Genomic DNA, 20096 nt, shown 5'->3' with positions numbered 1-20096 from the left:
TCGGGAGGAAGGGGACAATGCAGCTTCCAGCACGAAAATAAAAACTCTCATCCCGCCCCCACCCCGGAGAATTCCGCGTGTGGAATCCGATTGGTTCCCAGCCACTCCCTGGCCGCCGCCCCCCTCCCTTCGAGAGAGAGAAAAAGGGCGGAGAGTGGGGTGAGAAACCTTCTGGTTGAAGCTTTATTAACCAGCGCTCTCCCAGTGGAAGGTTCGTCACCAACTACGCATGCGTTCATGAGGTACGTCTTCTGTCTAAGATTCTGTGTGCGTGTTGGATGCATAGATTTGTTAGTATAGACTCACACAGCTTTCCGATTCTGGGTTACTGTAGAGCCCTTTCCTCCTTATTTCCCGAAAGAAAGCGAGGACTGTCGAAAATAAAGACGGCTTCCAGGACTTTTGTGCAGCTGTGTTTGGAGAGCTGCATGCCTCACCAAAAACAAAAACAAAAAACCCAACCCAAAAGGTAATAGTAGAAGAAGGAGTTCATGCTCTAGCTCAAATCTTATTTCATATAAAAACGTCCTTGTTTCTTTTTTCTTCTTCTTTTTCTTGCTTTTCAAGATTTTTGTTAACTACCTTACAAGTGCCAATGCCAACAACAAAACACTCCCTTTTAAATTGCCCTCTAGATTCTCTCGCAGCCAAAATCCAGCGTTCAATTGCACCGAGGAAACCCTTGTGCTCCACTAACTTTCAGGCAGCCACCTTCTTTTTTTATGCTTACAAATACAAAACAATTTTTTTACAAGTAATAAAAAGTGAGCTTGGAAAAATGCGAGCACCTTTCTTTACGGTTACCTTTTGTGGGGATTTGAGCGGGGAGTACTGTTGGCCAATGACAGCTACGTTATGAACTGCTGTAGGAAAAAGTAGTTCCAAAGGAACTCGGAATCTTCTATCAGAACAATAGGATGAGCTACTCTACCAATGCTATCTATATGGTTGGATACACAGGGGGCTAAGTTAAAAAGGAATGCACCTGCGCATAAGGGGGGTGGGGGATGGTCGGGTAACCTAGCAACCTAGATGGCATTAAAAAAGACTGCTTCCCCTCTTCCCCGTAAATTATGGCAATGGTAAACCCCTTCTGAATTCTACCAAAGACAACCACATGGCTCTGTGGCCGCCAGGAGTCAACACCGACTCGATGGCACACTTTATCTTTAATCGAGCAGCCAGTCGACTAAGGATTCATTACTATTAAGGTTGCTGTCCTAAAGTCGCCAGAGACCCTTAAGTCAATTGCTTTCACTTTTCAATAGGCTTTAAGCGCGTCCTGCGTGGCTACGTGGAAGGAAGTCCAACCTCAATGTGAAACCTACTTCGGAGCGCAGTGGAAGCAAGTCCAATTGAACAAAGTGGGATTTTCTTCCCGGTAAAGATTCATAGATTTGTTTCACGGGGCCACAGTCCTTTGCATACTTTTACTAAGAAGAAAGACTCATTGAACTCAATGGAATTAACTTTTAACTAAACATGCTTAGAGGCTGGCTATTTTACACATTCTGCCAAGTTTCACATGCACTTACACAAAATATCTATATATTTATTTCTCGTAGACATACCTGTCACTAATCCCATGTGTGGCAGATCTTGCGAGAGCAGCTACCTGGGAGATAGTAATGGGGACTGGGAGACAATGGACAATGGAGAAGGCAGTGTTGGGGCCGGGCGGCTGCTGGGAGCAAGAGGCGGTGGCGGCGGGGCGGGCCGACCGGCCGCCGGGAGCAAGAGGTGGCTGCGGGCCAGCCTGGGCCGGCCACCGGAGGCAGGAGATGGTGGCAGCGGGCCAGCCTGGCCTGGCCGCCAGGAGGAGGTGGCAGAAGTGGGCGTGAGGAAAAGTGGCCAGTCGGCCAGAAAACCAGGCATGCGTTGTGGGGGACAGTGGTGGTGAGTGGGCTGGCCAGAGGCACAGATGCTCTGCGTCCGGCCCAGCTAGCATAGTGTTTTTTATTTCACACACTTAAATTGTCTTTTTTCAGACAAGTTGCTGGGACTTTAAAGCAGGATGACACACAGATTTAGTAAGTGAAACTTTCCCTACATTTCTGTCTGCTGCCAGGCAGTGTAGACCTACAGCCTCAGTGCACTTTGGCCCTGGTGCATACTGATTGACAATAATTAATAATGGCAGAAATTGTTGAGCAGTTTTCCAGGCAAACCAAAGATCTATTGAAAGCCAGCGTGGTGTAGTGGTTAGAGTGCTGGACTAGGACCAGGGAGACCCAAGTTCAAATCCCTATTCAGCCATGAGACTTGCTGGGTGACTCTGGGCCAGTCACTTCTCTCTCAGCCTAACCTACTTCACAGGGTTGTTGTGAGGAGGAACCTAAGTATGTAGTACATTGCTCTGGGCTCCTTGGAGGAAGAGCGGGATATAAAATGTAAGATAAAATAAAAATAAATATTGGAATCCAAGATGCAAAATCTAAATGGCAACATCCTCTTCAACTAATTAACAAAATTTCCCCTATGCAAGGGGAAATAAAGTGGCAATTCTTTTTTGCAACTCCTGTTTATTTCAATCATGCTTGCTCAGGAGACCTTTCTGGTGCCAGTTCCCAACCCTTGGACCCCAGATCTTGTTAGATTACAATTCCCAAAGGTCATTGTGGCTGGCAGTGGTGCACCTAGGTAATTTGGGAGCCTGGACCTAAAGGCCTTTGGAGCACACACACCCCGCCCTTTGCTGGAGGCCCACCCATCCCACTGCAAGTTAAGCATCATCACCTAATGGCCTTTGGAGCCGCACCCCCCAACCCCCGCCTGCTGCAAGATCCCCGCTACAAGATACACGCAGTGTTTTTAACATGTGGGTTCTTGAGGGCACAAACAGCAACTTAACTCACAATAATGTAGTAATATAAAACAAGTATATTTATGCAAATATGCATTAGCAGAAACATTTTAATACACAACATATTCCCATCCCAAGTTTTCTTTACCCACTCCCCTTCTTTGTCTCCAAAGGTGTCAATATTTAAGCAACCGAATTTTCAAGAATGTAAAGATGTAAAAAACAATTGGGAGGATGAGGAAGACCTTGGGGTTTTTGTTGCTTTTTAATGCAACTTGTGGGCAGGCTGGGAAAGAGGATCGGCCATTCAGAAAAGCAGGCAAGAAGTTGGAGCTGCTTTGTTTTTCTCTTGCAGTGTTGCAATAAATATGACTGAACAAAATATTGTTTTGTAAGGGGAAAATTACGAAGATAATACCCACAGACCTGCACATACCATATTTTACATTGAGAGTCCTGGCAGTTAAAGTTCCTGAATGCACTATTTCCCCCCCCACACACACACACTCCAGAACACACTCAGGGAAAGCTGGATATTTTTTTAAAAAAACAAGAGATTCTGATTAAGATACTTCCCACTGACTTGCAGAGAGAGACCACATTTTGCATGGACAGTCCTGCGGCACTTAAATTGGCTGAATGAATGACCTTTTACACCAAAAAATGCTCAGGGAATATCTACCTCTACTCCTCCTGATGGAAATATCTTACAGTGCTCACATGTGGTCTCCCATCCAAATGCAAACCAACGTGGCACAAAAGGGACAATTCATGCTTGCTACAAGACAAACTCTCTTCCCAGGGAAGAACAAAAATTTACTGACCAAAATTTACTGAAACCAAAAGCACACACAAATCACCCCTCTGTTTCTACTATTCTGTGGAATGAAGAAAGACAGAAGAGAAGACAGAAACAGCATCAATCTTCCCCCAGGATGCCTAAAAAATAATAACACAAAAACAAAAGCTGAGGGGAGTGAGTGAGTAAGAAAACTAAAGCTACAGTTTTGCAAGAAGATTGAGAATGAAAAGGTTAGACTTCCATTCTCTGTCTTCTATTTCTTTCTCCCCCTGCCCCATTCTCTTTGTCTTTTTCCTCTTTCTGTTGCGTCTTTACAAGTATGTGTTTTCTCTGTTTTTTCTCTGTAGCTTCTCTCTCTCTTTGTTTCTCCATTCCCACCCACCTCCGTTTTACTCACATGGAAAGTCTCTTTTTTTTCTTTCATTTTTACACTTGGCTCACTCCGTTAGATTTCCAGTGAGCAGCTGTGCACGCTGGCGGAAGGGGGCTGGCAGCGGCACATGTTCAGCCCCTGCTGAGGCCCCCTGGCCCCGCCCCCCTGCATCTACCAGATGCAGGGGCCAGCTAGCCACGCCCCCGCATCTGACATCAGACGCAGCGGGGGTTATTTCGGGACCGAAATCGGCCTGCACTGCATTGGCAGCGCAGCTGGAGTGACCTTCCCTGCCTTTTAAAGGCAGGGAGAACCGCTCCTAGCCTTGCTGCCAATGCAGCAGGGCCAATCACCCTCCCAAACGGAGGAGGGATGGAGATCGGCCCGCGCTGCATTGGCAGCATGGCTGGAACCGCTCTCCCTGCCTTTAAAGGCAGGGAGAGTCACTCCGGCCCACGCTGCCCAACGTAGCGCGGACCAACCTCCCTTCCAAACAGGGCTGCGCGGCCCCATTTGGGAGGGAGACTATGCCCCTGCGCCCTACGTCAGATGCAGGTGTGTGGCTAGCCGGTCCCTGCATCTGGTGTCAGATGCAGGGGGCAGGGCCAGGGGGCCGCGGCAGGGGCTGAACACGCTCCACCACCAGCCTCCTTCTGCTCCTGCTTTATATATATATATATATATATATATATATATATATATATATATATATATATATATATAAATTGAATGTCTGTTTTTCTGTCTGTTCCCTATACATTCCCACACCATTTGAGCTATTGGGACCAAACCTTCCAAAGTGACTTCCTATGACCCTATGAGTAACATAGGGTACCCAGGAACCACAACAACTATCCCGCATAGACAGATGGAAAATTGATGTGCTCTAAGTTTCTATAAACTGTTATTATAAGCCCAAGTAATGCCAAGTACTTAAAGCTAGTCAAAAATAACTCAGCTTGGTGGGCTACTATTCTGGCCTCGCTGTTTACATTTATTGACAAGCACGATCGTATCCCTAGAGACTGTGGGCTGGCAGTCTTTGAGGCTATTCCCACGATCAGGCGAGATCAGGCTAGGGGAGCCTAACCTGATTTCTCCTGACCGTGAAAACCACCAGGCTTGCAGGTGAGCCCAGTGGCCTCCAGGTGGTTAACCTGCCAAACTATCCCTCCCCTTAAACCAGGTTTGCGGAGCTTAGCCCGCTCTCCTCGCAAACCCTCTCAGGCTCTTCTCATGGATTGTGAGAAAAGCCTAATTGTTTCCTATCTTCAAAAAAGGTAGGAATGATGACCCAGAAAACTATAGACCCATCAGCCTGCTCAGTACAGTCAGTAAGCTCTCCATCAGACACCTGTATTAGAAACTGAAAGACTGGCTGGAACAAGAGAACCAGGGGTGTAGCTAGGGGAGAGGGGACCCATGTTCATCCCTCTTTCTGGCGGACCCCCAGACTGAGGGAGATAATGAAGAAAATAGGGAGGGATGTAGCTGGAGGGCCCTCTGGAGCTGGGGGCCCGTGTTCTTTGAACCCTTTCGTTCAATTATAGCTCCGTCCCTGAAGAGAACCTCCTAGCAGAGGAGCAGGCCGGATTCAGGGAGGGATGATTCACCATTGACCAGTGCCTAGTACTCTAGCATCTAATTGAGAAATACTCCACCCACCACACAGTCTCCCTGAATGCTGCCTTCATAGGCCTCAAGTCCACTTTTGACTCCATCTCATGAGCCAAATTGTGAGGAAAACAGAAAGCTTCTTTGATCGACCAGTGCCTGCTAACTCTCATCTGTACCCTTCACAATGGCACATTCCTGAAAGTCAGATGAAACTCCCGAGGTCATCTGTCAAGCACCATCCCTATTTGTAAGGGCATCAAACAAGGCTGCATACTTGCCCCACTTCTATTCAACTTCTACATACACACCATGGTGGACCACCTAATCAACTTGGACTTTTATCCCTGCCAAGCTGACAGAGAAACACATCTCCATTCTGCATTACGTAAATGATGCAGCAATTCTAGGAACATAGAAACATAGTCTTTCATGCATCTGGCACCAGGAAGGCCCACAGCATCTATGTTGCCCACAACGCCCAGAGGAGCATTGCCGCCATCTTAAAATTCTTCCCCACAAAATGTGGCCACTACATACTTGCAGCCCTCAAATAGGGGTGTGCACGGAACTGCGGAGCTGCAGTCCGGCACTGGGGTGGGGGGTTCCATTAAGGGCGGGGGAGGGTTTACTTACCCCTCCTGCGCTTTCCCAACTCCGGCGCCGTATGTCCTCTAGCAATCGAGCAGCAGTATACCTCCCTGCCACCCCTTTCTCAGCTTGGCTGGGCGCGCTAGTTGTTTCCTGAAGCAATGGGGCGGCAGGATACCTCCCTGCTGCCCCTTTCCCCGCTTGTTTCCTTCCTTTAGCAATGGGGCGGCAGGATACCTCCCTGTCGCCCCTTTCCCTGCTTGGCTGCAAAAGGCTTTAAGAAGCCTTTTGCGCGCACACATGCAAAAGGCTTCTTAAAGCCTTTTGCAGCCAAGCAGGGAAAGGGGCGGCAGGGAGGTATCCTGCCACCCGATTGCTGAAGGAAACGCGCGCGCGCTGCCAAGCAAGGAAAGGGGTGGCAGGGAGGTATCCTGTTGCCCCATTGTTAAAGGAAATACGGCACTGGAGTTGGGAAAGCGCGGGAGGGGTAAGTAAACCCTCCCCCGCCCTTAATTGAACCCCCCATCCCAATCCATCTGAACCCGAACCGCCCGTGTCCGGACCGGTCTGGAGGCCTGTAGAATGGCCTCCAGACCAGTCCGGGCACATCACTACCCTCAAACTATCTGAAGCAAAGTCACTGGCACAACTTCTCTAAGGAGCCCATCTGTGCCCCCTCCCCAACATCGCCTCTCTGGAGCTCGTCCAGTCCAAATTCCTAAAATTCCAAATTCCAGGTTCCCCACTGTGTCTCAAATGCAGGCCTGGAGGCAGGCCTGGTGAAAGTGGAGGTCAGCATATGGTTGTCCATACTCAATTTTTGGCTAAAACTATCCTTCTTCCCAATGGGCTTAGCCCCCTTAACGATGGAGAATGATTACCAATCCATCTGGAAGCAAACCCTGCTGGCAAAACTAACATCATGGCTCCCCAGCCCCTCCACCCGCCACCCAACTACTGTCCTTGGGTTATGAACAGGCCAGGACATTTCTTAAACAGCACATAATGGACATAGTGCAACAAAGTGACCTAGGCAGGGCCTCAGATCTCCCTATCATTGAAAGCCTAAAGTGCATAGTGGCACCTGCTGCATATCTCATGCAGCCAGGGGCACCTAACCACAGAAGAGTCTTCACCCTAGCTCGCTGCAGCACCCTCCCTTTGACTGTGTTAGATGGAAGACAAAAAAAGCTCCCCTTCCCAAAACGCCTGTGTCCCTGCAACACTGGGCAAGTTGAAACTACCAAGCGTGCCCTCCCACACTGCCTATTCTAAAGAGACATCTGCAGCACACTCATTTTCCCATAAGGCTGCCAGGCCACACAAGCCAGTTCTATGTTGTCAAGTTCTGTGCGGTAGCACACAAAATTCACTAGTATCTGAGCTGACTGCCATCAAGAACTAACCAGTCCTGGCACGACTGCTGCCCCTGCTACTCAGTTTTCATTTTATCCTAATTTAACTATTTTACAGTTTCTCATAGATTTTAGTTTTATGTTCACAGTCTATAACTTCCTGATCTCTATACATTTATTTTATCATATTTTAATTAACCTTATAGCACACCATAGATTTTTGTTCAAAAACAATAAGATTTTAGCTTTCGCTTTGCTGCAGTTACGGACAGGGATAGACTGCTTTTAATGCTACTGTTGTGTTTTAACTTATACTGGTCAAAGAATGAAATAAATTGTTTGATTGATTTTATGATCAAGCTTCCTGGTGCATCATCAAAAGTAACTTACGAAAGTTCTCTGATCACTTAGGTCATTCAGTTTATGTTGTTACTTTTAATGTCAATGTTGCACTACCATGGTGGCTACTGATGAAGAAAGAGGAAACAAAGTTATCTGGCCACTATATTTACCTACAAGCCAACCTTAAGCATTAACTCTTTTATTCTGGCCTAAAGACTATCACCTGGATTAGATTTGCATATATTTATGACCTTTTCTCTCTTTCATTCTCTCCACTTTTATGTGTGTCTCCTCCACTTTTATGTGTGTTCCAGAAGTAATCTGTGTTCCATTAATATCTATAAACACTTTAAAAAAACACCTCTCAAACAGCAGTTTTCTTCATTCAACAGAAAACAATGTGACCCAGTAGCAAGAGAGGTGCCTTTCTATCTCAGTATTCACATTACAGTTATGCTGTGTTCAAAATTATAATAATAAGGTTGTTATGATATTAATGACTTGACTAGCAAGCCAGAGGTTGTCAGTTTGAATCCCCGCTGGTATGTTTCCCAGACTATGTACCTATATCGGGCAACAGCAATATAGGAAGATGCTGAAAGGCATCATATCACACTGTGTGGGAGGAGGCAATGGTAAACCCCTCCTGTATTCTACCAAAAACAACCACAGGGCTCTGTGGTTGCCAGGAGTCGACTTGATGGCACACTTTATGATATTATTTTATTAAAAATATTTATATATCACTTTTTAACAAAATGTTCTCAAAGCATTTGAGAACTTTACATAGCAAAAGATATAAGAAAATGGTTCCCTGTCCCCAAAAGACTCACAATCTAAACGCTCAAAGGAGACATTAGCAACAGCCATTGGAAACAGCCACCATGCTGGGCTGAATAGGGACAGTTGTTCTCCCCCTGCTAAATATAAGAAAACCACAATATTAAAAGCTGCTTCTTTGTCCAGTTAGCTTGGGAAAGAGGAATGGGGTTTACTCCCAAGTAAGAGCCTGCCTACACTTTACAATGATTAGATTTAATCTATGCTTCTCTCTCTTTTAGTGGCAACTGGTTTCTGATCTTCCACCCCTAAACCCCTAGGGAAAGTTAGTCCTTAAAGGAGAGTTAAGAGAAGCAGACACACACAAAACGGCAGGCAGGGGCCCTCCAGATTTCTCTGCTTGTCTTCTGGGAAGCCTGAAATCTCAGCAGTCAGAGCCTAGACTATATGGAACACTGGCTATCATTTGCAATGATGAATGAAATTTGTATCTAAATTCTGTGTGAATAGAGGCCTCCATTCTGTTTAGCTGCATAGCTTATGTTACCTCCATCTGCTTATTCATGAAAAAAATAAGCACTGACACATAGTTTCTTACCTTATTAGAACAGCCAGCTTAACCTCATCACCCAGAGCAGAAGTTAAGGTAGTATTCTGTGCCAGACATGCATAATCTATTCAATTAGTGTTTCAGCAAAACAAACCACCTATTCCAGCCTTCCTTGCTGCCACTTTCACATTCAGTGTAACTCACAAGGATATTTTACCCCCACTAATCATATAAATCATATAAATTTCCTAGGTGATTTTCAACATCTAATTTTTTCAACCGTTTAGGAAGCTAGCATCTTTTAACCAGAGAATTAAGTGATGCAATAACATGCCTTGCTTGCAATGGAAAGAGCAACTGTATATTGTACTTTAAATCCTGATCATTTAACCACTTTATAAGTCAATGACTGGGTAATGTATTAACGAAGTGATAGGCCACTTTATACTTTATGGATTAATAAATATGCCATAATGCTTGAACTAGCTACATGGATTTTTCTGCATGTTTACATGCAGCAGGGCTCTATAACTGAGGTTTCTTGCTTTAATATGTATGTACAATGCATATTGTTTTTGTTTTGTTTGTGACATTTATATACTCTAAAACCTCCCAAAACGGTCTATACCAGGGTTTCTTAACCTTGGGCTCCCAGATGTTGTTGTACTACAACTCTCATCATCCCCAAACATGGCCTTTGTGGCTGAGGATGATGGGAGTTGTAGTCCAACAACATCTGGGGGCCCAAGGTTAAAAACCCCTGGTCTACCCAAAAGCTTCGATTTAAAAAACCATACATCGAGCCACATGTTTAGATCTTCACATGCGGAACCCTTTTGGCTTTGTCGCGTCTTCCGTCTTTCCTCCCCTCAGAGCAAGATGGTTCCTAGATGGCAGTTGGGAGGGGAGGGGCCACCTCAGCTGCAGCATGAGAGCTGGAAGGTGGCAGGTTCCCAGCCTGTGTCTGTTTCTTCTCTCCTCCCCTCAGAGCAGGTTGGTCCTACTTATACTGTAAATATACTTATACATCTTCATATATGTGCAGTGAAGTAGAAATAGGTCGCAGACAGGGTGGATTTGATTTAAATCACGATTTAAATCACTAGCAGGGTGGATAAAAATCAATGATTTTTTTAAAAAAAATCAAAAAAATCTGATTTAAATTTTAAAAATCCATTTTTTTAAAAAAAAAATCATTGATTTTTATCCACCCTGCTAGTGATTTAAATCGTGATTTAAATCAGTTTGATTTAAATCAAATCCACCCTGGTTGCAGAGGTGCACCGTTAATTAAATGTGCAAATGTGAAGCTACACCCGTGTCCAGCTTTGCACAATAGCATAGTAACAACAAGGACTTCACAATTAATTTGAAGATGCATATGGCATGTTTAAGTACTCGGTGTTCTGTGATGTGCTGATGCTCCTCCATGCATTTGTTGCCCAAGGCTACATTTTAAGGGTGTTTGTAAGAGGTATGTGCAGTCTTTTCATAGTGAAGTCTCTTACTGGATGACACTATGTGAGAAAGGGAAGGAGTGTGCTGTGGTGTTGTGTGATAAATAAAAGCAGCAACATTGGTGGAAGTTGTGGGGAGAATGAGCCTTTTGTAGGAATACCAAATGATGAAAAAAACCCTTTCCACATCAACTTGTCTATCATAGAACCTCTGAACATTGCAGAGGATGTTGGAACATATTGTAGGATGCAGGTTGATTTCACATGGGCCACTAGTCAGGGCTATGGGACTGCACCATCACCCCACATAAACGTTTAACACACCCAACACATCCCTGTGTTGATAGAACACTGTGGGAGGCATCTCTGTGCAGCATTGCTTATCTTATTGAGGAACCCCTATGCTTTCAAGGAACACTGGAGGTACAAAGGGAGAGTGACATGCTTACATCATGTGCATCGGAGAGGAGAGCTGGTCTTGTGGTAGCAAGCATGACTTGTCCCCTTAGCTAAGCAGGATCCACTCTGGTTGCATATGAAAGGGAGACTAGAAGTGTGAGCACTGTAAGAGATCCCCCTCAGGGGATGGAGCCGCTCTGGGAAGAGCAGAAGGTTTCAAGTTCCCTCCCTGGCTTCTCCAAGATAGGGCTGAGAGAGATTCCTGCCTGCAACCTTGGAGAAGCTGCTGCCAGTCTGTGAAGCCAATACTGAGCTAGATAGACCAATGGTTTGACTCAGTGTATGGCAGCTTCCTATGTTACATCAGGATAATAAAATGTGTGGACTAAACAGATACAAAGTCCTGGGAAGAGAATCAGTTGCAAAAAGCAGTGAATGACAAGAAGATGAGCATAAATACACTCTAGGAAAGACTGGAACATATCTTCAGCGTAAAGGTTTTGTGTAGTAAAGCTTTGAAATGAAGAGGACATGTGAAACAATTACTACTAGTCAGTAGTATTTCCTCCGGTCACCAGAGGGCAGACTTAGTTCAAGAGAGTGAGGTGTTCTAATTCCCAGACCAGCTTAAAAAATAAACAGATATCACAAAAAAGCGTGGGGAAAGAATCACCAATTGAACTTGTTATTGTTTTTTTAAAAGGTGGGGGGAGCGTAGCACTCCTGTATTAGAGTGGGGGTTGCAAAGCCCTGAACAACTAAATAAAAAAGACACAATCCAAATAAAGTTAAGCATGTTCAAATCCCTCACATTGAAAACAATGTGACTTAAAAGTGCTTAACTTTGACTAGATGATGGCAATTTATTTTTTTTAAGGGAAAGGTTTATAATTGAAAGGGTGAGGAGCTAGCCTTACAGCCATGTGTAATTTGTTTCTCAGTTTCAGAAGCTTAAGCCATGCTAGTCTGTTGTGACAAAAACAAAGACTCCTGTGGCTCTGTAAAGGCCAACAAATAGCTTCTGCCCTGAGTTTATGTGGGCCAGAGCCCACTGTTAGATGCATAAAGTGAACAAATGCCTCCACCACAAAGTGTATCCCTCTGCCCCTTTGCTCACTGCTTCTTCCCCCGCCTGCTCATCACTCACAGGGTTTTTGATTATTTCCTGCGGCAGAGTTGGGGTGAGTACAGCAGAGTTAGCTGGCATGGAGTTGGGGCAAGTGCAGTAGTGGGGACAGATCAAGTGTGAGCTGTGGAGGTGGACTTCCTGCTTGGGGGTTGACTGAGTGGGAGTAAGCAATATAGGGGGGCAGGCGAGGCAGCAAGTGCAGCTCTCCGAGGCCCCATGGGCCATGGCTTATGTTCATAGCACATGCTCGCCCAAGTGTGGTGATACCCCTCTAATGGCAGCCACTCCTTGTAATCAATGTGATGTCGAGACCATGATTATAACTGGATGACTCTGGGTATTTCCAGATGGGGGGTTTAGTCCTGGAGGTTTTCCAGAAGGATGTTAATTCCACCTTCAGATTTGATTTCAAAGTCAAAATACTGTCATTTTATTGTGGTCAGTGACCATCTTGATACAGAATATGGAACATTGTATTTAAAACAAGAGTATATTTACATTAGGGATGTGCAAAAAAATTCGGGCACAGATCGATCTGTGCCCGAAACGAGCAATTTCGGGTGATTCGGGTCCAAACCGAATCACCCCCGATGTCCCCCAATTTTTGGGGGGCTGAGCCGAATCACCCCTGATTCGTGCCCCAAAAATTCGGGTGATTCGGGTTGACATCTCTTTGAATTTCCCGCCTTTTTGCCTCCATTGATTTGAATGCAAAAAGGTCTGATGTGATGTCAGTTCGAATTTTGGGTCCCAGGGGCAAAATAGTGGGGTGGGGTGGTAGTGCCTAATGGATGGAGGCTACCACCCAAATTTTAGGGGAATTGGGCAAAGGGCTGGTTTTGGGGGAATTTTTGATGTTTTAGTGTCTTTGGGGCAGTTCGGGGGCATAGCGTGGGATCTGGGCAAAAAGAGTGGGTTGGGGTGGTAGTTCCTAATGGGTGGAGGCTACCACCCCAATTTCAGAGTGATTGGGCAGAGGGCTGATTTTTGGGGAATTGTTGAAGTTTACGCGTCTTTAAGGTTTTTCCCCATAGAGAAGCATTGAGGTGTCAGCAAATGTATAGCTTCACGCGGGGGGCAAAGGGGTGGACTAGAGCAGTGTGGGGTTAGTGGTAGTGCCAGGTAGGGTCAAGGAAGCTACCTGAATTTTTTCAAAGGATTTGGGCAGAGGGCTGATTTTTGGGGAATTGTTAAAGTTTACGCGTCTTTAAGGTTTTTCCTCATAGGGTATACATGGAGCTTTCAGCAGTCCCATAACTGCACTTGGGGGGTGCTGGGGTGGCCCAGAGCGAGTGGTAGTGTAGTGCACATAGGGTGCCAACCACCCCCATTGGGTTTCTAACCCATGGGGTACAGGGTTCTGTTGTTTCAGAGGTATTCTGAGTGTGGATTCTATGATAGCAAATTAGAGTGGATTCATGGTGTTTCATTGAAAATCTCATTAGCTATCATAGAATCCACTAGCTATCATAGAATCCAATTAGCTATCATAGAATCTCTATGGGGGGAAACCTTAAAGACGCGTAAACTTCAACAATTCCCCAAAAATCAGCCCTTTGCCCAATTCCCCTGAAATTTGGGTGGTAGCCTCCAACCATTGGGTACTACCACCCCACCCCACTATTTTGCCCCTGGGACCCGTTTTTCTTACCCGAATCGATTCGGATTCGGATTTAACCCGAATCCGAACCGAATCAGGGGTGATTCGGGTAGCCCATATTTGGGCACAGAACAGAATGGGGGTGATTCGGTTCGGGTCCCGAACCGAATCACCGAAAACCCAAATTGCACACCCCTAATTTACATGAGCTAATACACGAGATGAAACTACTAAAACTTCTGAAATCTTGTCCATTATTCAAGATACTGAAATCTTGTCCATTATATAACAGGAGTGTCTATAACTAATCGCTTTCAATGATTTATATGCAGCAGCACAGAACCTAGCAACTTTATAAGTGACTCTTGTATATTAATCTAACAATAACCAAGAAATGTAGAATTCATCTGAATGTCCCAGAAATTTGTGTAATAAAGGAAGTAGAAATTCACGGAAAGTCACGGTAAAATGAACAATGTAATAATACATGTTCAACGGTTTCAATGACTCCTGCATTGCAAGGACACTTGCAGTCGCTATAGGGGATTTTACCGAACTTGCCTTCCAGAACCGCTGACTGCAAAGCATCAAATCTCGCCAATGAAAAGGCTCTTCTATGAGCCAGGGTCGAAAAAGATGAGAAGTACTCTGCTGGCCTGGTGATTTGGCTCTGTCTCCAATTCCTAAAATGATTGGATATTACAGCTAAATCATTCTGGCAGTTGATATCAATCAGATGCTGTTTATTGCCTTTGCTTGCTCAAACCCACTATTGATCAAAAGTGTTGGTGCGAGACCATGAGAGCTTTTCTTGTATGATGTTTGCTTTTAGCCAGAGCTAAAATCATCATTCAGTGTTAAAAATGCTAATCCTAAAGAGAGAAATTTTAGTTTAAGCCAGTAAGTACAGATGGAAATTCACATTTTAGTTTCAATTTTGCACAACCCCAACTCCAATCAGAGTACAGAATTTGGGACCACTGGCCACCTGCAAAACTGCCCTCAGAAATTTAGTTTGAATGGCTTCCAAGGAGGCTGAGTTAGCATATGGTCCAAGTCAGGGGCATAACCACGGGGGGGGGGGCAGGCAGGGCGCATGCCCTGGGCGCCACTTGGGGGGCGCCAAAAAGTGCCATGACCCCCCGCCCTGATCCCCTCCTTCCTTCCTGACAAAAAAATTTTTTCAGGGCGGCAGCACGCAGGGCAGCAGTCCGCATACGAGCGTGTGGTGCCCCCTCCCCCACGAGCAGTCCCAGAGGCCCCCCCCCCATTGCTTGGCTCCGGCTGGCTGGGCAGCGGGCGCCTAAAGTTTGCTGCCTTCGACAATGGGCAGGCACACGGACCTCTTCCTGGGCTGGCACTCAACTCCCCGCCCCGCCACTGAGTTGAACATGCGTGAGTCCCAGCTGCTCTGGTCGCCTCCTGCACATGGAAGGATTTGTCTGGCGACGACTAGAAAGGGAGCGTTTGTGTTTGCTGCTGCTGGCTGGGGCTCTGTCCTGCACAGGACAAGGAAGAAGGAGACCAAACCAGCAAACATCATCATCATCATTGCCAAACAAACGCAATAAAGCGTTCACAGTGGACAAGGTGTGTGTGTGTTCTTTTTTCAATTAATCTTTATTTAAAATTATACTGGGGCAGCGTGGTGGTGGGCAGTGTGCTTGTGGCTTCAAGTTCTTCTTAGGTGCTGGAGCGGCCGGTGGGGTGGGGGCGGCTTCCCACCCTGAGATGGAAGAGGCCACCGCGGTGATGGTGGCTCATGCCGCACCTGGGTCCCACGGCACTGGCAGAGAGCGGTCCTGTCCTGCCCTTTTCCTCCCCCACGCCCCCTCTTGGTCGCCGGGCCGCCGCGGCGTGCCCTCGCAACTCTCGCTCTCCTCCTCGCCTGGGCAGCAGCAGAGAGCAGGCAGAGAGCGACCAGCTTCCCCTCCTCTGGCTGGCTGCCCTTTCCCCTGGGCCGCGGTGTGGCACTGCACACCCTTTCAATCCGCCACCGTCGTGTGCCTGTGCCCCTGGCTGGTGGCTGCAATGGCGGCCCACGGGTCACGGTGGCGTGATTTGTTGTCTTGTCTCCCTTCCCCCTCCAACCAAGTGATGAGAAAGAGCCCCTGCAGCAGGAGGCAACCGCCCGCCGCCTGCTGCTGTGCGGCCGAGGTGACTCAGGGATGTCTGGGGGCCATCTGTGTGTGTACGAGACCAGCAAGATAGTAGCCCGCCCCCACCCTATCCTCCCCCACTGCACCCCGTACCCGGTGGATAACAAGAGGTGAGGAGAGAGCCTCTGAGCCGAGCGACGCCAAGGCCCTGCCATCTGGCTTGGGCGTCGTTTCCCAACTGCGCAGGCAAAGATAAATTGCAAGTGCAAGCATAGCTGAATAAATTGTTTGAAGACCTTACAGCAAACCAGCTTTAACCAGGACCTGAGAAGGTTTTGTCAGGTAAAACAGGAGGATGTTGGTCTCAAAAGGAAATCAGATGTTACAGTTCCATAATGTCTAACATTTATTGTGTCAATCAGACTAAAATAGATGAAAATAGTGCCTTCTTGATAGGAAGAGAGCAGGCGTAAACCAGTGGGTTGTACCAAGACCAGATAAACATTGCATAAGAAAGATCAGTGGACTGAATTTCTAAATTTGTCTGACAAGATGACCATATGAAAACGAGGAAAGTGGTCTTATTCCTTTAATAGAGAGAATTTTGGCAGATGAATCCTGCTGCTTCACATCTACATGAAAAGCTACTCCTGATGAAAGAGAGTAAACAAAGAGACACATTTTAAAGTGATGATTCTCTTGTATTTAGCAGGGGGAGAGCAACTGGCCCTATCCAGCCCCAGCACAGCATCCCTTCAGTGGCTGTTGCTGGTATCTGCCTCATGTTTTTTTTAAGACTGTGAGCCCTTTGGGGACAGGGGACCATTTTAGTTATGTATTCTTCTTTGTACATCACTCTAATGAACCAGCGTGGTGTAGTGGCTAGAGTGCTGGACTAGGACCGAGGAAACCCAAATTCAAATCCCCATTCATCCATGAAACTAGCCAGGTGACTCTGGGCCAGACAATTCTCTCTCAGCCTAACCTACTTCACAGGGTTGTTGTGAGGAAAAACCTAAGTATGTAGTGCACCACTCTGGGTTCCTTGGAGGAAGAGCAGGATATAAACTGTAAAAATAAATAAAATGAAATACTAAAAATAATTACTATTTTCTCTCAAAAAACAATAATAGCACCTCTGCTGACTGGGAGAACTGCAGGCACAACCAGCCACAAACCAGCGCTTAGTAACAAGCCTTCTAATGTAAGTAATTCAAACATTTCTAAGTCAAATGCAATTTAATGTGAAGCAGTGTAATTTATTGTAAATGAATTAATTGAAACACTTCAATCATGTCTTTCTCTAGTACTATTAATTGACTTGCATCATACACAATTTAATAAACCTTTTAGAAAATAATTTAGGATGATGTTCTATTGTGGCACATAGGTGTTATATATATACTAGTGTTTTTAAGCCCGTTAAATAACGGGCGCTAGTGGAGTTGTGTGCTCCGGGACCCCCGCCGCCATTCCCCCTCCCACCGCCGTCAGTCTCCAGGCCGCGGCTGATCTCCCTGGCCGGACGAGGGCCCCAAGGTCTCCCAGCTGCCCAGCTTCGGCGGCGCCGCCAGGCCTCGACAGCGGCTCTGCCGCCGCCTCTGCCGGCTTCCCCCGCCACCTCCTCCCCCCGCCCGGCTTTGGCAGCGCGGCTGGCTGGCCTGGTGCCACCGCCGCCGCTTCTGCCTCCCTGCGGCCGCCTCTGCCCTTTCCTGTGGCCGCCTTTGCGTTTCCGTGGCCGGGCAAGGATCCAACATGGCCACCTGTTGCCTGTGTCTGTTTCTGCTTTGGCTGTTCTGAGCATGCGCTCCGCGCATGCCCAGAACAGCCCAGGGAGGCATGGACAGACGCTTGGTGTCCACGGACGGACACCAAGCCTTTTATTAGAGAGGATATCTCTGCTTTTTGTTACCACTATTCAGCTTCATTTAAGATTTCTTTACTTCATGAGCTGAGCTTCAGTGATGGGGGGGGGGTTAAAATCTTGTCTCTGGGCCCACTCCAACCTTGCTCCACCCCGACTTCAATACAGAAACAGGTGTGGGGGTGCGCTGGCTCTCAAGAATTCCAGTATACTGGAAAGCATTATTGTGTAACCAGGGGTGTCCAATGCAGACATAGGTGTGGGGGTGCTCTGGGCTCCTTGGAGGAAGAGTGGGATGTTGACATAACAATGAACAAATTCCCTTATAGATTCGAACATCATGATGCCACGGAAGAAGGCAAGTGGAGCTGAAGGACAGAAGAGGTGGAAGTTGGAGGCAGAGGAATCCAAGAGGTCGAGCAGGTTCTTCGTGCCCTTCTTTTCAAGGGCCGGAACAAGTAGCTCCACACCACCTTCCACAGAGTTGCCAGCACCTGCTTCAGTGTTTTCGGAATCCGAAGGTGGATCAAGTGCACATCCGCCACAAGTGGAGGAGGAAGTCCAGTCAGATGAAGAGGCTGCCACAGAGAGTGTGGACGTGACAGGAGAGGAAGCTGGTGGTGATGTCGAGTCTACTGATGAGACTGAACCCAAGGAGGAGGAGGAGGACACTACACGCAGTGAACTGGATGCTGCCCAAGAGCCTCCAACTGTTATGCCGGAAGTGATTGATCAGCATGACATCGGACTTCTGCAGTTTGACAAGGATACTGGAAGACCAATTCTGCCTGACACGCTGAGAACAGAAATAATAAAGCTGTGTTCAAAGTATTTCCAGAACACTGAGGGGCTTTTCCTACCAACAAATAACCGTGCAATGAACAAGACTTGGTTCAGGAAGAGATTGGGAAGTGGTCGTGGTGAGGAGGTGGCTCGCACATGGCTGGTCTATTCCCCTTCTAAGAAGTCTGCATTTTGCTTCTGCTGTCTTCTCTTTTCCCGGTCAGACCATCAGTCAACATTGGAGCAGGAAAGTGGATTCAACCACTGGAAAGCACCTGAAAGGATTTGTGTTCATGAGAATGCCAAGAATCATCGGGAGTGCTTCACACAGTGGAAAAAAATGGAAAGAAATGTAGCTGGAAACAGAGGACTCATTGATGCGGAACTTCGGTCACAGATTGAGAAGGAGAAGCAGAGGTGGCGCGAAATCTTGACAAGAATCCTTAACTGCATCAAATACCTTGCAACTCAGAACCTGGCTTTGCAAGGACATAGGGAGTCACTTCAGCTAGACAAGGATGATTCCAATGTAGGAAATTTCCTTGGCTTAGTAAAACTAATGGCTACTTGTGACCCAGTCATGAAAGAATACCTGACCCATGTGGAAAGTCATCCTGGATCCACCTCTTATCTCTCACCGGCAGTCCAGAATGAATTCATCCACCTGATGGCATTCACTGTTCGCCAGAGTCCAAGTTGTGTGCCATATAGTAATTTTGAATCTGTCTTGCACTCAAAGGGTTTCAAGGCTGCCGGAATAAACTGCCCTCCAGTGGATCTAAAAAATTTCAGGATAACTGCCATGCTCCTTTGGGCAGTTTGGATCAGATGTTCCCTTTGTGCCTCTCTTTTGCCAGAAGGATGTAGCACCACACCTAGATACTTAAAACATTTGACTTGCTCAGTCCCATGTCCATTTATACACCAATTATAAATCTTGGGGGTTTTTTTGCGAATACTAACACTTTGGTTTTATGATAATTAATCCGCAAACGTTCCTCACTGCAGAAACCAGCAAGCATCTGTAAACCTCTTCTAAGACCGATTGGAGTCCAGACCTCCAGACAATGCACAGCTTCTCCCATATTGGTTGATGATGAATAGCCCTTCAATCCATGAAGGGATTTTTCAACACTGCTTTTTTGCTGTCTTGAATGAACAAGGAAAAATATTCCGCCATGAGTTGCAGTGTGTGGACAGATCAAGTGTGAGCTGTGGAGGTGGACTTCCTGCTTGGGGGTTGATTTTGGGAGTTTCAGCTCTGACAAGCATTCTGCATCTAGGCACATCTCTGAAGTCCTCTTTCCTGTAGCACACAGTCCACTTCCGGTTGCCCAACTAGCCTGCTGGTGTTTTCCCTCACATGTGCCTTATTTTCATCCTTTGATTTAAAAAAATCTTATGCCATACGTGCATTTATTTGTGTTTGGGCTAGGGGTGCCAACATTCTGATGCCTGGACACAAGGTAGGTGGTGGGTGGGGGTGTCTCAGAGTGGGGCCGCCTCAGGGGCAGGGGAAATGTGTCTGCACAACCCTGCAGGCAGGGCAGACCCA

The 20096-nt window shown here is 46.6% G+C and overlaps 1 protein-coding gene across 1 annotated transcript; it reads left to right on the top strand.

Annotated features, from left to right (window-relative positions):
- Positions 1 to 135: 135 nt before the first annotated feature.
- Positions 136 to 19475, top strand: LOC128323177 (uncharacterized). The gene is made up of 4 exons (XM_053245897.1): positions 136 to 242; positions 1269 to 1381; positions 17028 to 17098; positions 18088 to 19475. The coding sequence occupies exon 4, from the start codon at positions 18099 to 18101 to the stop codon at positions 19473 to 19475; it is 1377 nt and encodes a 458-aa protein (XP_053101872.1). The 5' UTR covers positions 136 to 242; positions 1269 to 1381; positions 17028 to 17098; positions 18088 to 18098.
- The last annotated feature ends 621 nt before the right edge of the window (positions 19476 to 20096 follow it).

The sequence above is a fragment of the Hemicordylus capensis genome, chromosome 4, assembly GCF_027244095.1.
Source record: "Hemicordylus capensis ecotype Gifberg chromosome 4, rHemCap1.1.pri, whole genome shotgun sequence".
NCBI classification, from domain to species: Eukaryota; Metazoa; Chordata; class Lepidosauria; order Squamata; family Cordylidae; genus Hemicordylus; species Hemicordylus capensis.
This window is presented reverse-complemented; position numbering and strand designations above follow the sequence as displayed.